This window comes from Vigna umbellata, chromosome 7 (assembly GCF_029865625.1).
Source record: "Vigna umbellata cultivar VRB3 chromosome 7, Vumbellata_1.0, whole genome shotgun sequence".
NCBI lineage: Eukaryota > Viridiplantae > Streptophyta > Magnoliopsida > Fabales > Fabaceae > Vigna > Vigna umbellata.
In genome coordinates, this window is record NC_142171.1 from 49693320 (window position 1) to 49708319 (window position 15000).

The following is a 15000-nucleotide window of genomic DNA, read 5'->3' on the forward strand; positions in this document are numbered from 1 at the left end:
TATTTATATTTTGTGAGTATATTAATTAAATTCAAGGCGTACAATAAGACAAATTGTTTAATATATTAATTTGAGCATAATAAAAATACACACACATAGGCTTGGAGAATGGTCATTTGTTTTAACAATCATTTAAACATCACACTACCTATAAATTAAAATATAAAAAAGTTATAAATAGAAATATATAATAGTAAAATTTGATAATTGTTGACTTGTTAAGTTATAGGGTTACAAATAACTTATTAAGTTTTTTTTATTAAGGTAGAATAATGAATTCAAAATTTTATTTACATTGAAAATACACAAAAATATCCATTGTTTACTATTTTTTGTGGTTTTAAGTTGAATAACAATTTGCATGTTATTAATATTTGTGTTCATGTTTAATTTAGAAATATGTTTGTGATAAAATAATTTAGATTAAACTTATGCGATTTTTTAAATTTAAGTATAAAAAATATATGTTTTGTAAATCGTGGTCATGGTATTAAAAACATATACGATGCTGTTTTGAAAAATACCTTTTGAATACTATGATTGTATTACTTTTTAGAAAGACTTATATTAATATCGTATTTTTACATTTATATATCTAAATTAACCCTAATTTCTTATTTTGACAACTTTATTTTATTTGATTTTCTCTAAAAAATACTTTAGTATTTTTTTATATATTTTTGTGATACCAATACAATTAGGATATACAAGTTCTTAATAATGATTAACATATAATAATATAACAGTTGTCGTTGGTATTAAAAATGAGATAAAAATAAAACTAGAAATGAGAAATATATATAGTAAAGTTGTTAGTGGGTGTGAATTACATTCGAGGGTGTGATACCCAGAGGTAGTCCACCTGACGACCTCCTTATTTTATACTGAATCCCTCACTTGAGAAGTAGGTTTGTCTGAGTGGCAGGCGATGCAACGATGTCGGACTCTAGACTACCCTTCCCTCCCATTCTGAAATATTCTCTCACTCTTCTTCCTTCTCATTAATACTTCTACACTCTCTCACTAATTTAGGGCTCAGCTTTTACCCGAATAAATGGCAACGGCGTCTCAGTCCCACCGTTACACAGGCCCGCCCTCCGCCGGACCGGGACCCGGCGATGCTCTCAACCGTATTCTTGCTGATTTATGCACTCGCGGCACTCCCAAGGTAATCACACAGTGCCACTCTCTCTTTCTTTCTTTCATTCTTTATACGTCAATTCAATTCGTATCATATGGATCACTTTACTTCACTCCCTTTCTCAGGAGGGTGCTTCTCTTGCACTAAAGAAGCATGTGGAGGAAGAAGCTCGTGACATTAGCGGCGAAGCATTTTCTCGATTTATGGATCAGTTGTATGATAGGATATCCTGCCTTTTGGATAGCAGCGACGTGGCAGAGAATCTGGGAGCGCTGAGAGCTATTGACGAGTTGATAGATGTGGCGCTTGGGGAGAATGCTTCCAAGGTCTCCAGATTTTCCAGCTACATGCGAATTGTCTTCGATACAAAGCGTGATCCTGAAATCTTGGTTCTTGCTAGTAGGGTTCTTGGTCATCTTGCTAGGGCTGGCGGGGCCATGACCGCCGATGAAGTCGAACGCCAGGTTCTTGCTCTGCATCTTTTTTCTTTTCTCTTCGACTTCACTACACTCTGCTGATTTTTATTTTTCTTTTGCCCTTCCTTTTCAGGTTAAAATTGCCTTGGATTGGCTTCGAGGGAATAGAGTGGAGTATCGTCGATTTGCTGCTGTCTTAATCTTGAAAGTAAGTGCCATTACTATTGTTCTTATTTTGATGAGAATTGCTCGATGTTTTGATTCTTGAGTTTCATCTTCTAACGGGTGAGTTTTATCCTGCCTGTTTTCATCATTTTGGAATTTATTTATTCTCAAATTCTTTCAATGAATTTCGAGTGTGTCTTAATGCCATCACAACTTTAGAACCGCTCTTTTCCTAAGAATACGTACCGTCTTTTGATTTTGGTCATGCAGGAAATGGCAGAAAATGCTTCCACTGTGTTCAATGTCCATGTGCCAGAGTTTGTCGATGCTATCTGGGTTGCTCTGAGAGATCAAGCGTTGCCAGTTCGTGAGCGGGCCGTGGAGGCATTACGAGCTTGCCTTCGTGTTATTGAGAAGCGCGAGACACGATGGCGTGTGCAGTGGTTAGTTCTTAACTTGTTAGGATGTGTAACATGTAAAGCTATAGTAAATACGAAGCTGGTAGGCGGTAGTAATGTTTTTTTGCCGCTAGCCTCTGGTGACGGTTGATGTACTTAGACTAGATGAATTTCAAATAAACTCTTTCACTTAAAAGTTTGAAAAATCAAATTAAAGGTTGATTGTATACATGTAATATTATTCAACAGCTTGCCAGCTATAGTCAGTAGACTCAATCAATGAATATACTTTGAAAGCTGATGTTCTCATCGTAACCACGAATTATTGATTATGGCAGCCATTTTGTGATAATTTATTTCTTCGTGATAATGATAAAATGCAATTTCATTCAACTAACAATGTCAAAGTTGTTTGTTATTTCAAACAAGGAGTTCTTCTGTTTGCTGCCCCAGATAATGCTTGGTTCTGCTGTAATAAATTGCACCAAATTTGTCATTAAGTCATTGAGCTTTTTACTTTGTTGCGTGTTCTCCATGCTGTTAATAAAAAGTATGGGCTGGGCCAGTAATCAATAAAAGTTTAATATAATTGGCCTGTGAATAACTACAGAAAAGGGTATATCTTTGGTCATTTGAATCCACATTGATGGTTATGCTGTTGATATTGAGGGATCAAGCAGGCCAGGGCTTTCTGTGAGGTTTTGATTAGCATAAGTATGCTGTTGTGTTTCCGGAAATCTGATTTATATCGCTTTCATCCTTCATTATGCATGTTGATTATATGATTTATTGCACAATATGCTTTACTAGAGAGGAATCCTTCATTTTCTTTTTGATGATAGGTACTATCGAATGTTTGAAGCAACGCAAGATGGGTTGGGTAAAAATGCACCTGTGCACAGCATACATGGTTCACTTCTTGCTGTTGGAGAGCTTTTGAGGTTAATAGAATTTTCAACATACGCATTGTTGATATGCAGATTTTTTTTTTGATATTTTCAATCTAGAATTCTACATAAACAGTGTCTGTTTTCCTTTTTGTGATCATTAGTTTATTATATGCTTGTGTATGTGGAGTGCATGTGTGTTTTGGTAGGAAAAAAGGGGTTTCCGAAAAGATCACAATCTCCACCCCAAACAATGTTGTTAGAAGAGGTCACCATGTCTTTTTGAAACTCATTGCACTAGTTCTGCTTTTTGGACACAATTGGAGCTGCAATAGCCTCTACTGAAAACAGATATGCGGTTTGGATTTTTAATCTTGTTGTTTCACTATAATGTGCTATTGGTGACTGTTACCATCGCTATGCAACATGTGTGGCACCAAATGTTTTGTCCTTCACGAAATCGTGATTTAGACAAGAAAAAATTATGTTGTAATGTATGCTAAACATGAAATGGGATCTTAATATCAGTTTTACTGACTATACAGGACTATTGTTGGAACTATTTGATTTTTGATCCTATTTGAAGTATTAAAATCCACCTCTGTTCTTTCAATTACCCGATTTCTCTTGATGAAAGCTTAAAGAACTCCTGTGAATTTGTTATCATCCATCAACTGTGATTGAATTTACTCTTTGATTTAGTACGTATAGTCATCAACCAAGTGTAATGTGTCTTCTTGACATAGCCGATGATGGAGATAGTGTTATCAACCATATATTGCAAATTTGTAAATAGTTAATTTATATAAGAATGCAGTAAAATCAAGAGTTGGTTTACTGTAATAAATTTGTCCTTTTTTTTATATACTTGAATTATGACATTTGTTGCAGATACTAGTTATTAATCTTTTCACACTATTTTGTTAGAGAATTGGATAATATTTAGATGAAGTAGAATAGAAAAATAAATAGGAACTTTATTGATTTTATTCTGTTTTCAAGATCTAAATAACAGAGATATCACAGGTCCAAGACAGAAGAAAACCAGGAAGTGTACAAAAGGGAACTCAACACTTAGGAAATTTGAGAGTCCTTGTTCTCCTTAACTTTTCTCTACAATTTTCAGTCAATACTCTATTAGCCACTGAACAACTATCACATAGTGGTTAAAATTTTCTAAACTAACTGACAGCTTAACCAATCATTTCTCAAATCATAACCATCCTTGCTGTTATGACGACTGTAAAAAAATTAACTACCCTGGTCCCTGAATGTTTTCTATTCTTTATAGTAAGAAATCTCTTACCGTGGTGTGCTATCATTCATATATCTCTAATTATGGCTGTGCAGGAATACTGGTGAATTTATGATGTCGAGATACCGTGAAGTTGCTGAAATTGTTCTTAGATACCTTGAGCACAGGGATCGCCTTGTTCGCCTGAGCATAACTTCATTGTTGCCTCGCATTGCACATTTTCTACGGGATCGTTTCGTCACCAACTACTTAACTGTATGTGAATGCTGCTCTATTACTTTATTATGCTTTCTTAGTCTGAGATGACTTGGAAAATGAAGACTATTGAGGAAGTTCAAAATTTATTTGTTTGAGTGCCCATGGAGATGAAATTCCTTGCAGATATGCATGGATCATATTCTTTCTGTCTTGAAAGCACCACAAGATCGTGATAGTGGGTTCATTGCACTCGGAGAGATGGCCGGGGCACTGGATGGGGAACTCATCCATTATTTGCCGACAATAACTACTCACTTACGTGAGGCGGTATGTTTCAGTCACTGTTATTGGATGCTAGTTTTGTGCCATAATTTTGTTTTTGTGCATTGCATTTCTTATTTAGAGAAGTGCTTGGTTATTTCGTCCTATTAAGGATCTGAATTGACAGTTTGGTCATTTTGTTCATGTAGATTGCTCCACGTAGGATCAAACCTTCACTTGAGGCCCTGGCTTGTGTTGGAAGTATTGCTAAAGCAATGGGCTCAGCAATGGAACCTCATGTACGAGGACTTTTGGATATAATGTTTTCTACTGGCCTTTCTATGGTGCTTGTGGAAGCCCTGGAGCAAATAAGTACCAGGTATAGTGTTGGCTTAGAGCAAAGTCTATAACCTTTATTGTGATTGATTTTGAAAGGCATATTTATCATTGTTTTATTTTTTATGCAGCATTCCGTCTCTGCTGCCAACCATTCAAGACCGGTTACTAGACAGCATATCTATGGTTCTTTCTAAATCCCATTATCATCCGGGGAAGTCTTCACAAAGTATGGGCAGAGGGACAATAGTAAATACACCTCAGCAAGTCTCAGAGCTTAATGGCTCTGCTCTTATACAACTTGCTTTGCAAACTCTTGCTCATTTTAACTTTAAGGTTTTGAATGCTTATTTTCTTTATTGACATTCATATTTGTTAAAAAAATTTATTTTTGTTTATTTTTTATTTACAAGTTGGGAATTACTAGAGGTTTAATTTCATTTTATTCTGTTGACATAATAGGGCCATGAGCTACTTGAGTTTGCTAGAGAATCAGTTGTTGTCTATTTGGATGATGAGGATGGGGCTACACGAAAAGATGCAGCTCTATGTTGTTGCAGATTAATTGCCAGTTCTTTCTCTGCTATAGCATGCACACATTTTGGTTCTAGCAGGCTGACTCGTTCAGGGGGGAAGCGCAGGCGCCTTGTTGAGGAGGTTTTGTGATTTCACACATCTTATATCTTTTGTTCAGTTTCATTTTTAAGAAATATTACTACCCGTTCTTTAAGGTTTTATTTTCTGGGAGAAGCTTTTTTAATTGGTGTTCTTTACTTGGTTTTGGTCATTAGATTTCTAACTTTGATAGGGTTTTTGCTTGTGAAATTGGATTGTCATATTATATAGTTTATGCTGAACTGTGAACCTATTTAAGTTAGCAGAAAGAAGTCAGAAGTTGAGACAGTTTTTCTTTGTTACTTTTAAAGGTTAGCAAGTTCGTAAAAAGAATGACCAAGAAAATGAAGGAAAGTCAAGCAACGTAAAAACCAGAGTATTATTTCCACTAAGCTGTGTATTTCATATCGGTTGAGCCCAATGTTGAGTTATTAGGTCATGTAAGATATGCTGATAAAGTTAGTTCTCTATTAGGATTGGTTTCTTTGAAGATATTAATCTTAAAATAATCCGAGAGGGAATACAATTTGATGCTACTGGTTCTGAAGTTAGACAAAGAGTAGAAGAATTATTGAACCCTAAGTTCAAACCCTGTCATAATATGAGTATGTATTGCACTGGATTACGGTAGATTACAAAGATGGATACGCTCCCATGTACCCACTAGAAAAGTGTGACACCCCCTTAATTTGCTTTTATTGTTTATCGGTGTTCCTTGTTTAGTAAATAACAGTGATATCTGCCAGTTTCCATTCCTCTTATTATATAGATGTTATTATTCCCTGCATACCTCTTGACTCTCCTTTGGTAGACCTGCTTAAACCTATTACAATTTCTTTCTCTAACGAGAGTCATATTAAGGAGGGGATTTTAAGTCTAACTCAATCCTATAAAACCGACTTATAAAGTGAGGTTTATATCTACACACACATAATATTCTAAATTAGTTTTATCTATAATCGATGGGAGATTTTCAATAGGTTATATGGATAATATTTTGCTAGGATTTGTGTTAAGAGCAGTTGGTTTGTAATCTAAAGAAGTTATTGGTGCATGGTGCAATTTCATAATTAGATTTGCAAATCCATTTTCTAAATGTTGAATTGTGGAATAGGTTTTTATTCAAAATTTGTTAGGAGTTAGCGAATATATATTTCTCCCCCTATGTATGAGGTGCTGTTGGAAAGAAATGAATTCCCCCAGCTTAGTTCTCTTAATTTTTGGGGATGTTCAGATATGTTCCTATATTTAAAATTGTTGTAATTGGATGCCCAGCATAATCCTCGGCAATATTCTTTAAAATTTGTAGTGGGGTTCTAACTGTTCTAGTATTTGAGCATCATGATATTTTCTAATTGTAGGATGAATTCAGTGACCTAATCAGTTTTTCTTTTTACTATATGGGTTTTAAATCCAATTCATCTGGTTTACAGTTTCAACATCTCCTATATGGCAGGGACCTTTTTTGAAAATTTTAAAACCAATGGATTCATTTGAACATCCAAAAAATATAGCGGCGTGCAGATTTATCTGCCAATATTTTTTCAAAATAGTTGTGTGCCACCAAAGTACTTATTAATTAGCTTTGTAAAGGTTGTTAAGGAAATCATGGGTTTCTAGAATTGGTTTGGTAATTTTTTCAAAATACGGTTAATGTTGCTTTGTAGGTGTGTTGCATTTTTTTATGCTTTTTGTTCTTTTATTAGCATTAAATATTACGAAATGATTGGATATGAAGAGACATTTATCTGACACCTATCATGGATGAGATGTTAGAAAATTGGTCAAGGTAGTTTCGACACATGTAAGAAGGCCACATGAGGCACTGGGGAGGAGAGTAGATTAAATGGTTTTTAATCCTGTGAAAAGAAATAAAGGGAGCACGAAATGAATTTAGAGGAAATCACTAAAAAGGGATCTCGTATAGAAAAATATTCCTGAAAATATGTACTTTGATGGAGTCCAATGACGATGTGTGATCCATGTGACTGGCCTCACCTAGTGGGATAGGATTATTGTTATTTTGTTTAGTCCTTTTTTTCTTGTGATGATATATGATATGCTTGTTGCTAACTGGTTTTGACTTTCTGAAGCTTGTGGAGAAGCTTCTTATTTCTGCTGTTGCAGATGCTGATGTTACTGTTCGACACTCTATCTTTACTTCTCTCCATGGGGATAGAGGTTTTGATGAGTATTTGGCCCAGGCTGATAACCTGAATGCAGTATTTGCTGCTTTAAATGATGAGGTATTAGAACTAACATACCTTGTATTGGGATGATGCTATTTTTCCTTTAGATTTATATTTTGTATTGTTTAATCTTCAGTAGGCTCTATTGGCTGATTTGTGTATGGGCAGTTGCCTTGAATTTTTCTTCAAGGGTGGTAATTGGATATTTTGGGGATAACACATCTGTTTTTTTACTTCAGAAATGGTGCATGATGAATAAGTTGGCACACAGCTTTTAGTGGCCCTCTTGTTGTGTTTGATGCTGAAACTTTATGTTTCCTTCACTTTTTAAATAAGGGTTAAATATGTTTTTAGTCCCTAAACTATTGGCCGTTTCTGGTTTTCGTCCCTCTTTCAAAGTAAGGTACAATTTGGTCCTCATTCTTTAGAAAAACGTTCGTTTTAGTCCTCAAAATTTTGTTTTTAGTCATCGTTTTAGTCCTCAAAACGTTCGTTTTTTCGACTAAAACAAATGTTTTTTAAAGATTGAGGACTAAATTGTACCTTACTTTGGAAGAGGGACGAAAACCAGAAACGGTCAATAGTTTAGGGACTAAAAACATATTTAACCCTTTAAATAATAATAAGTTTTTTGTAATGTGTGCCTATGGGGAGAAACATGCTATGAAAGAAAATATATACTCTTAAATGGTTTAAATCTCTAAAAGGCACAAACATTGAATGTTTTTTTCTTTTAATTTTTTAATTTTTTTAATTTTTGGGTAGTAAATATATTTTTTTTTGAATAAGAATTTTCTATTTTTATCTTCTCATCTTGTACCCATGGGCACACATTAGGAGACCCCTGTTCACAATTTCCACATACTTGGCTTATGAACCAAATGGTGGTATTCATTACTTGAAAAAAGTATGCACAACTTCAATATTATGGCTCCTTTTCGCTTGTATAGCTGTGGTTATGATATTATCATATGGCCTGGTATACTTAAGTACGATCTTATTTTCCAGTAGTTAGTTGTTGGCGCTCCATTATTTTGCTTTATGTTGATGTTGAAGTATCTAATTCTACAGGATTTTGATGTTAGAGAGTATGCAATATCTGTGGCTGGTAGGTTGTCAGAGAAAAATCCAGCTTATGTTCTTCCAGCTCTTCGTCGCCATCTTATACAGTTGTTAACATACTTAGAGCAGAGGTAATGTTGAAGTATTTACTTTATTGGTAGCTAAGCTAAAGGACATATATGGAAAGATTCATTGTTTTGCAGTTCATTGATTGGAAGGATGAAGAGATTTTCTATTACATGTCGATTTTATTCTCTTGTTATGTCAGCAGTGCAGATAGCAAATGCAAAGAAGAAAGTGCAAAATTAATTGGCTGTTTGATAAGGAATTGTGAGCGGCTAATACTTCCATACATTGCTCCAATTCATAAGGTTTAATTAATTATGGTGTTAAAGATACATTCCTGTTTTATTACATTTTGCATCGTAGTGATTTTCTGATTATATCAGGCACTCGTGGCCAGACTTATTGATGTTAATTCCAATACTGGAACTATTAGTGGAGTCCTTGTAACTGTGGGGGATCTTGCGAGGGTGGTCAGTAAATTTCCCTCTTTTGACTTGCTTGTCTTTCATATTTGTTGTTAACAAACTTATTTGGATTTTGGTTGTTTAGGGTGGTTTTGCAATGAGGCAATACATTCCAGAACTTATGCCTTTAATCGTTGAAGCTTTATTAGATGGAGCTGCTGTCGCCAAACGCGAGGTGGCTGTTGCTACACTTGGTCAAGTTGTGCAAAGCACAGGGTATGTGCATATTTTTGTTAATATATAAAAATATCCACTTGTGTTTTTGTGTATCATTATGACTTTTTTATGAATTTTTCCACTAATAATATGTTAAAACTGTAAAAAAGGTAGTAGCTGTGCAAATTTCTGGATTCAAGATTATATATATATATATATATCTATATATATATGAGTTTATGTATTATATGAGTTTAGTTCATATTCATATGAAGAATAAGTCTGAGTAATATACTCAATTTTTTCTGTATTAATGTTGCTTATATCTATTTTTGTTTTGACAGGTATGTTATAACTCCATATAATGAGTATCCACAGTTACTGGGGTTACTCTTAAAATTACTGAATGGTGAGCTAGTATGGTCCACCAGACGAGAAGTATTGAAGGTATCATAGGAATTAGAATTAAAGTAGAGAATTCGTTTTGATATAGGCATTTTTACTTAATTAAATTGTACTTGGGTTTTGCCAGGTTCTCGGCATTATGGGTGCTCTGGATCCTCATTTGCATAAACGAAATCAGAAAACCTTGCCAGGACCTCATGGCGACGTTACCCGCCCTACCAGCGATTCAAGTCAACAGATTCAGTCTATGGACGAATTTCCCATGGACCTTTGGCCTTCTTTTGCTTCTTCGGATGATTACTACTCCACGGTAGCTTATGTACATTATTGTTAATATTGTTCTGATTTTTCCCAGTTGTTTCAATATTTATGACTTCTTTTTTGTGATTTAAGGTTGCGATTAATTCTCTAATGCGTATATTGAGAGATCCATCACTTGCTAGTTATCACCTAAAGGTTATTGGTTCCCTTATGTTCATATTCAAGGTATGCAGCACAAAAGATGCATATAATGCTTTCTTTCTTTTTCTTTCTTCCCTCTTTGTTTTTTGTATTGCATTGTTTAAGAAGTATTTATGATCCTCCTGACTTGTACTCTCTGGTTTCTTAATGGATTTTAAGAAGGGGAAAAGAGAAGAAAGGGTGTCATGTCTGTTCTTGGTAGTTTATCCCTCTGCTCCTGTACTTCATAACAATTCACATATTTTGGTGGAGTTACTAGAGGTGGTTGTGGACCTGAAAATTGAGCAGGCTGAAGCTTGAACCTTCTTTGTGTTTGATGAAAACTTGAACAAATGTTTGATACAATAGCGAAGATATTATTTTTCTGAGTTCTCACTAGTTAGTAAAATTTCTCGTGATTTTAATTTTTAATCTAAGTGTCAGATAATGGAGAGCTCATCAACCCTTTTGCATTACTTTCTAAAGAGCCATCTTAGATCACAAGCAAATAGACATTTTCACTACACCAGAATGCACTTTCATAGCAGTGATTGCATGTTTAAGATTTCTTGTGTATCACTTTGGGCCTTTCACAACTAAACAATATTATGCTTTCTGTTTCATTAGCTGCATATTGTTGAATAACACGTCAGTTCCATATATTACTGATATTCATTTCCAAAATGTTTTTGTTTTTGTTTGAGGTCAGTCAATGGGACTTGGCTGCGTTCCGTACTTGCCAAAGGTTAGCTCTTATTCTTATTCTTAAGTTTTATTTTATATCTGACTTGATACATTGATTTATTGCATTTGAATTTGTATCCATTTTTTTTTCTTTGCTTTTGCCCCCTCCTTGTAGGTTTTGCCTGATCTTTTTCATACTGTTCGCACATGTGAAGACAGTTTAAAGGACTTTATAACCTGGAAGCTTGGAACTCTGGTGTCTATTGTGCGCCAGGTAGATTTTATTGTCTTTAAAATATCCAATTTTTTATGATTATTATTCTACTTTGTTGACAAGCTCAAGTATGATGTGTGGTTGTGCAGCACATTCGGAAATATTTGCAAGATTTGCTATCTCTAATATCTGAGTTTTGGACAGCATTCACTGTTCCAGCAGCTTCTCGTCCTCCTCTTGGCTATCCAGTTAGTGTTGTTTGTTCCCTGGTTTAGTTAAAACAATCAAGGGATATATTTTTGTGGTCTATGATTATTATTTGTTGTTGCAGGTTCTTCACCTGGTTGAACAGCTTTGTCTGGCTCTCAATGATGAATTTAGAACATATCTTCCAGTTATTTTGCCAGGTTGTATTCAGGTCCTTAGTGATGCAGAACGCTGCAATGACTACACTTATGTTCTTGATCTCCTTCACACTCTAGAAGTGTTTGGTGGTAAGTAACCTTTCCTGTAGAATATTGAGTGTATTTTTACTCAAGAGCCGTACTCAAAAAATACTCCTCCAAACACACTCTTTACTATTAGTTAAATTTTTTTGAAAATTTAAAATCTTTCTTTATTTGACGCTTAAAATTAGATTTATTGCATAAAATGTGAGAGCCATAAATTAGTGATTTCCATTAAATCTTAGTCAGTAATAGTGTGTCCAAGAGAGTGTAGCTCTAGTTTGTCTTTATGCAATTGATCAATTACAAGACTCCCTCAACTTGTTTTCATTTCCAGCTTACCCTTTTTGTGCTTCCGTTTAATGTAATCAACTTCGTAAACTAAGGTCGTGTTAATTCCAGCATATGACTATTCAGTATTTTGGTTTCGATTATGGACAGAATGGTGCGTGAACATTTATTGATCTCAGATAGCAGGTCATAGCAGCCATCTCTGAAAATGCTATAGTGGGATGATCACTGTTTTAAATGCTAAAAATTAACAAAATTATTATACTGCACATTTAAATACTGAAAAACAGAAGACCCAAAATTAAAGCAATTCCTGTTGAGTATTAAGTTATTAAATTACACACAATCATGATCGATCTAGGATGAATAAGAACATAATAATAAACTAAAAGTGAAATATGCTGGTGAAATTAATAGAAAAAAGAACGGAAGATGAAAATTTGCAGAATGTGAACAGGGAAAAAAACTTCATCCTGCAAGGTGTGACGGATCCGAGCTCAAAACAAAGGTTGATGTTTTTTGATGCTGAAGGAAGTGTTTTGAAATCCTCTTATGTTTCTGAAGCTAACATGCTTCAAAAATAGGGAAGAAACTAAAATTTTACCCCTCAAACCCCTAAATAGTTCTGTTTACAGGGTTGTAATGGATTTTTGAAGTCTATATCATGGTAGTGTTGCAATGGTGCATGAAAAGCCAGGATGGCCCCAATTGGAAACTACTCCACTTTTTTGAATCGTGTAAAATGCTTGGCTGCTCTTCCTTGCTCCATTGTTATAGTACATTATTGTCTGCTATGGGTGCATGTGAAGGGCAATTGTTTGAAATAGACCTGGAATTTAGTGGAACGAAAATTGCGGTTGCCACTACTATTTGAAACAGGTTTTATACATATCATATTAATTTGCTGTGCATAATGTGGACATTGTGACACAAGTAATTGTTATGGTTGGGAATGGCAAACCATAACACTTTTGTTTTTGGTTGTATAGGTACTTTGGATGAACATATGCATCTGCTTCTCCCAGCTCTAATACGACTGTTTAAAGTGGATGCCTCAGTGGCCATAAGACGTGCTGCAATTAAAACATTGACAAGCTTGATTCCTCGTGTGCAGGTTAGTTTCTGTGCTTGCTTCTATTCACCCTCAATTTTTTAAAATATACAGTTATACTAGATAATTCAATGTTTTTATTTTCCTTGTTTGGTTTGTGATTGTTCAAGTCTATTATTTGGTCATCAGGTTACTGGTCATATATCCTCTCTTGTGCATCACTTGAAGTTAGTTTTGGACGGGTGAGTGCAAATTCTGAAATTTCAAAATATATTAGTAGTTATCAGGTTGTTGCCCCAGCCATTCATTCTTGTTATGAAAGTTTATTTGATTATTTGTTTCTGCAAGTGATAAGTGATTATTGACAGATGTAAGTCAAAACATAGGGAACTGTGAAACAAATGTTTGTAAATCCATTAAATCATTACTATTCAATATTAGTATTTTAATCAAGTGATGGACAATGCCTAAATGAATTGACGATTTAGGGGTTTTGTTCTGGTCTATCTTATCCTGGATGAATCATGAATTTATATTTTAACCAAAAATAGGTTTCTTTGGTTATAAATTCAGGTTGCTGTTCTTGGAGATTCAACGTCATTTGGGAATCCCAAATTAGTCATGCAATCTCTTAGGGTTGACAGCTTATTTTATCCAGTTTTGATATCATTCCCTTCTTGTTTCTTCCTCGATTTTATTTTTTAACACCTGCTTATAATCTTGGTTGATAAAAGCTGTCATTTCTTGGTTTTCTTCTTATTGTAATTGATACTTGCCATTAAAACAAGTAGAAGACTATTATAGTTCTTGAATAATTTGATTTGCTCATTTCAATTCTATTACAATCTTTTATATTCTTCCTGCGTAATCTGCTGATCTGTATTTATTGAACTTATGTATTACAGGAAAAATGATGAGCTCCGAAAGGATGCTGTTGATGCACTTTGTTGTTTGGCCTATGCACTTGGCGAGGATTTCACAATTTTTATTCCATCAATTCACAAACTTCTACAGAAATATCGCTTGCGGGTCTTAAGTTTTTCCATCTTTATTTTTTCGTTTCCTTCTTTTGAAGTTTGTGTAAGATTAAGTATTTTTTGTATCACAAATGTCTAAGGTAAGGTAACATAATATTGCAGCACAAGGAATTTGAGGAAATTGAAGGACGTTTACTGCAACGGGAGCCACTGATTCTTGGGATCACAGCTTCACAAAGACTGAATAGAAGGCTTCCTGTTGAGGTCATTAGTGATCCTTTAGATGATGTGGAGATTGATCCTTATGAAGATGGATCTGACTCTCATAAACTCAGAGGCCACCAGGTACCATCTTGTGTGTTAAGTTTTTGTTTTTAGATCTCTAGGAAATATAGCTATAGGTGGATATCTCACATTACCTAGAGACAACCATATTGTATTATATAAGTGAGTGTAAACTTTATCTTACATGTTGACCTTTTAAGGTTGATTTAGATTGGAAGTTTCGCTTTTTGAGAAGATTTTTGAGTCTATCCTAATAGGGTTTGTTAGGTTTATCATGTCACTTACTATTTGACTACCCATGAATATTTATCTCATTTTTGAGATGTCCAATCCTCGGCTTGGGAGGATGAGTCGTAGATCTCATATTGATTAGAAATATGTTTAAATTATAGTATATAAATTGATGCAAATCTCACCTTATAAGTCAATTTTGTGAGATAGTTAGACTTAAAGTCTATTTTCAAAGGCTATTGATTATTGAGCATGCTTTAAGTGACTTAAGTGCCAGTGTTAAACTTACCAAGGAAAGTTTGAATGTTGAAATGCTAATCCCCTGTTCATTGCATGATAGGATAGCATGAGGTGGTCTGCTCAACA

At 34.6% G+C, this 15000-nt stretch overlaps 1 protein-coding gene across 1 annotated transcript in view; it reads left to right on the forward strand.

Annotated features, from left to right (window-relative positions):
- Positions 1-834: 834 nt before the first annotated feature.
- The window catches only part of LOC148196510 (serine/threonine-protein kinase TOR-like), a 34506-nt gene continuing 20340 nt past the window's right edge, over positions 835-15000 (forward strand). The window contains exons 1-26 of the mRNA XM_088094338.1: positions 835-1168; positions 1267-1605; positions 1691-1765; positions 1993-2165; positions 2963-3061; positions 4358-4517; positions 4644-4787; positions 4931-5100; positions 5189-5393; positions 5520-5714; positions 7766-7918; positions 8933-9054; positions 9195-9294; positions 9373-9459; positions 9539-9669; positions 9954-10056; positions 10142-10324; positions 10408-10500; positions 11165-11200; positions 11315-11413; positions 11503-11601; positions 11685-11847; positions 13080-13204; positions 13331-13383; positions 14047-14170; positions 14281-14463. Of these exons, the coding sequence (XP_087950464.1) occupies positions 1055-1168; positions 1267-1605; positions 1691-1765; positions 1993-2165; positions 2963-3061; positions 4358-4517; positions 4644-4787; positions 4931-5100; positions 5189-5393; positions 5520-5714; positions 7766-7918; positions 8933-9054; positions 9195-9294; positions 9373-9459; positions 9539-9669; positions 9954-10056; positions 10142-10324; positions 10408-10500; positions 11165-11200; positions 11315-11413; positions 11503-11601; positions 11685-11847; positions 13080-13204; positions 13331-13383; positions 14047-14170; positions 14281-14463 (3528 nt within the window). The 5' untranslated portion in view covers positions 835-1054. The remainder of the gene's footprint in view (positions 1169-1266; positions 1606-1690; positions 1766-1992; positions 2166-2962; positions 3062-4357; positions 4518-4643; positions 4788-4930; positions 5101-5188; positions 5394-5519; positions 5715-7765; positions 7919-8932; positions 9055-9194; positions 9295-9372; positions 9460-9538; positions 9670-9953; positions 10057-10141; positions 10325-10407; positions 10501-11164; positions 11201-11314; positions 11414-11502; positions 11602-11684; positions 11848-13079; positions 13205-13330; positions 13384-14046; positions 14171-14280; positions 14464-15000) is intronic.